General features: G+C 40.2%; 1 protein-coding gene across 1 annotated transcript in view; it reads left to right on the plus strand.

Annotated features, from left to right (window-relative positions):
• LOC102215371 (SAM domain and HD domain 1) overlaps nt 1–1,461 on the plus strand; it is a 12,675-nt gene that overhangs the window by 3,069 nt on the left and 8,145 nt on the right. Inside the window, exons 4-6 of the mRNA XM_005740403.1 lie at nt 165–325; nt 792–907; nt 1,142–1,212. Of these exons, the coding sequence (XP_005740460.1) occupies nt 165–325; nt 792–907; nt 1,142–1,212 (348 nt within the window). The remainder of the gene's footprint in view (nt 1–164; nt 326–791; nt 908–1,141; nt 1,213–1,461) is intronic.

The raw sequence follows: 1,461 nt of genomic DNA on the forward strand, positions 1-1,461 counted from the left end.
GCCTGCAGTGTGAACGTAGCCAAAGAAATGTTTGCCAACATTTCCACTGAAGTGTAAACTGAGCATATTTGCACACTGCTGTGTTGAATATACTGTATGTACGGCCACATAAATGTCTTTTGTGGTGGTATACTCATACTGTTTGTTATTGTTTGTGCTTCCAGGTGTTTAACGATCCTATCCACGGGCATGTGGCGTTACACCCGCTTCTCATCAAAATCATCGACACACCTCAGTTCCAAAGATTGCGAAACATCAAGCAGCTAGGAGGGACCTACTTTGTCTTTCCCGGAGCGTCCCACAACCGATTCGAACATTCGCTTGGGTATGTTTTTAGTTCAACAGACTGTTTATTGAGAAGTGTTAAACTGATCTTGTTTTGCTGTTAACTACACATAAAGCTGTAAAATCATACCGAAGAGCATATCCTTCTCTCTAATATAATAGTATTAGAGTTTTATCACAGGTCACACAGAAAAATTAGCTCCAAGTGTATTTTACAGTGACAAACAACCTATTCATCCCTGCCTGCCTCTAATAACAGCTTTCTGTTACACTGGCAAATATGGGTGTGGCAGAAAATAAGTGGAATAACAACACACAAAGTCAACATTTCAATGACTGTGAAACATAGATGTGCTGCACATTTTTAAACCTTGCCAACCTTTTTTCAGATAAACTCATTGTTTGAAATACCTGAAATTGCTAAACTAAAAGTGAAATTTATCACATAATCAAGATTCACTGTGTATCTTATTTGAAATTAGCGGTTTTGTTTTGTCCTGGCACAGTGTGGGTTACTTGGCTGGACGGCTTGTAAAAGCTCTAAACGAGAGGCAGCCGGAGCTCCTTATCTCTCGCAGAGACATCTTGTGCGTGCAGATCGCTGGGCTGTGCCACGACCTGGGTAAGTGGTGTTATAAAAGAAACTTATTAAAACGTGTCACATGATACTGACGTAAATTAAAATGGACTAAAGATGATTTGCTCAGCCAATGCTGCGTTTACCGTGATTACTTACTGGGTCTGAGCACAAGTTAAAATAAAAGTGAAGCTGTGTTATTTTATTCTTATCATCTGTTTACCAGACCGCAGTGGAGCAAAGTTAACACAAACACATTATGTACTTTTCCCTTCCTAGGACATGGGCCATTTTCCCACATGTTCGATGGTGTGTTCATCCCCAAAGCACGTCCTGGTATAACCTGGAAGGTACTGAACTCCGTGGCACAAATGTTAAATGAAAACAGCAGTTAAGGAGAACACACAAGGTCGCATACAGGGCAGTATCAGCCACACAGGGAGTCGCAGTAGTTCAGCACCACTTTATTCTGAGTAACCCAAAATAAAAATATATAATTATATATTTTTGTAGCTCCACTTTTTCTCAGTAGCAGTGTGGAGCCTCTCTATGTCCTCAGTTTCATTTTCCCTGAAATTACTCTTGCATTGTTGACATGT

Source organism: Pundamilia nyererei, unplaced genomic scaffold (assembly GCF_000239375.1).
Source record: "Pundamilia nyererei isolate P.nyererei 1_Seehausen unplaced genomic scaffold, PunNye1.0 scaffold00100, whole genome shotgun sequence".
Classification (NCBI taxonomy): domain Eukaryota; kingdom Metazoa; phylum Chordata; class Actinopteri; order Cichliformes; family Cichlidae; genus Pundamilia; species Pundamilia nyererei.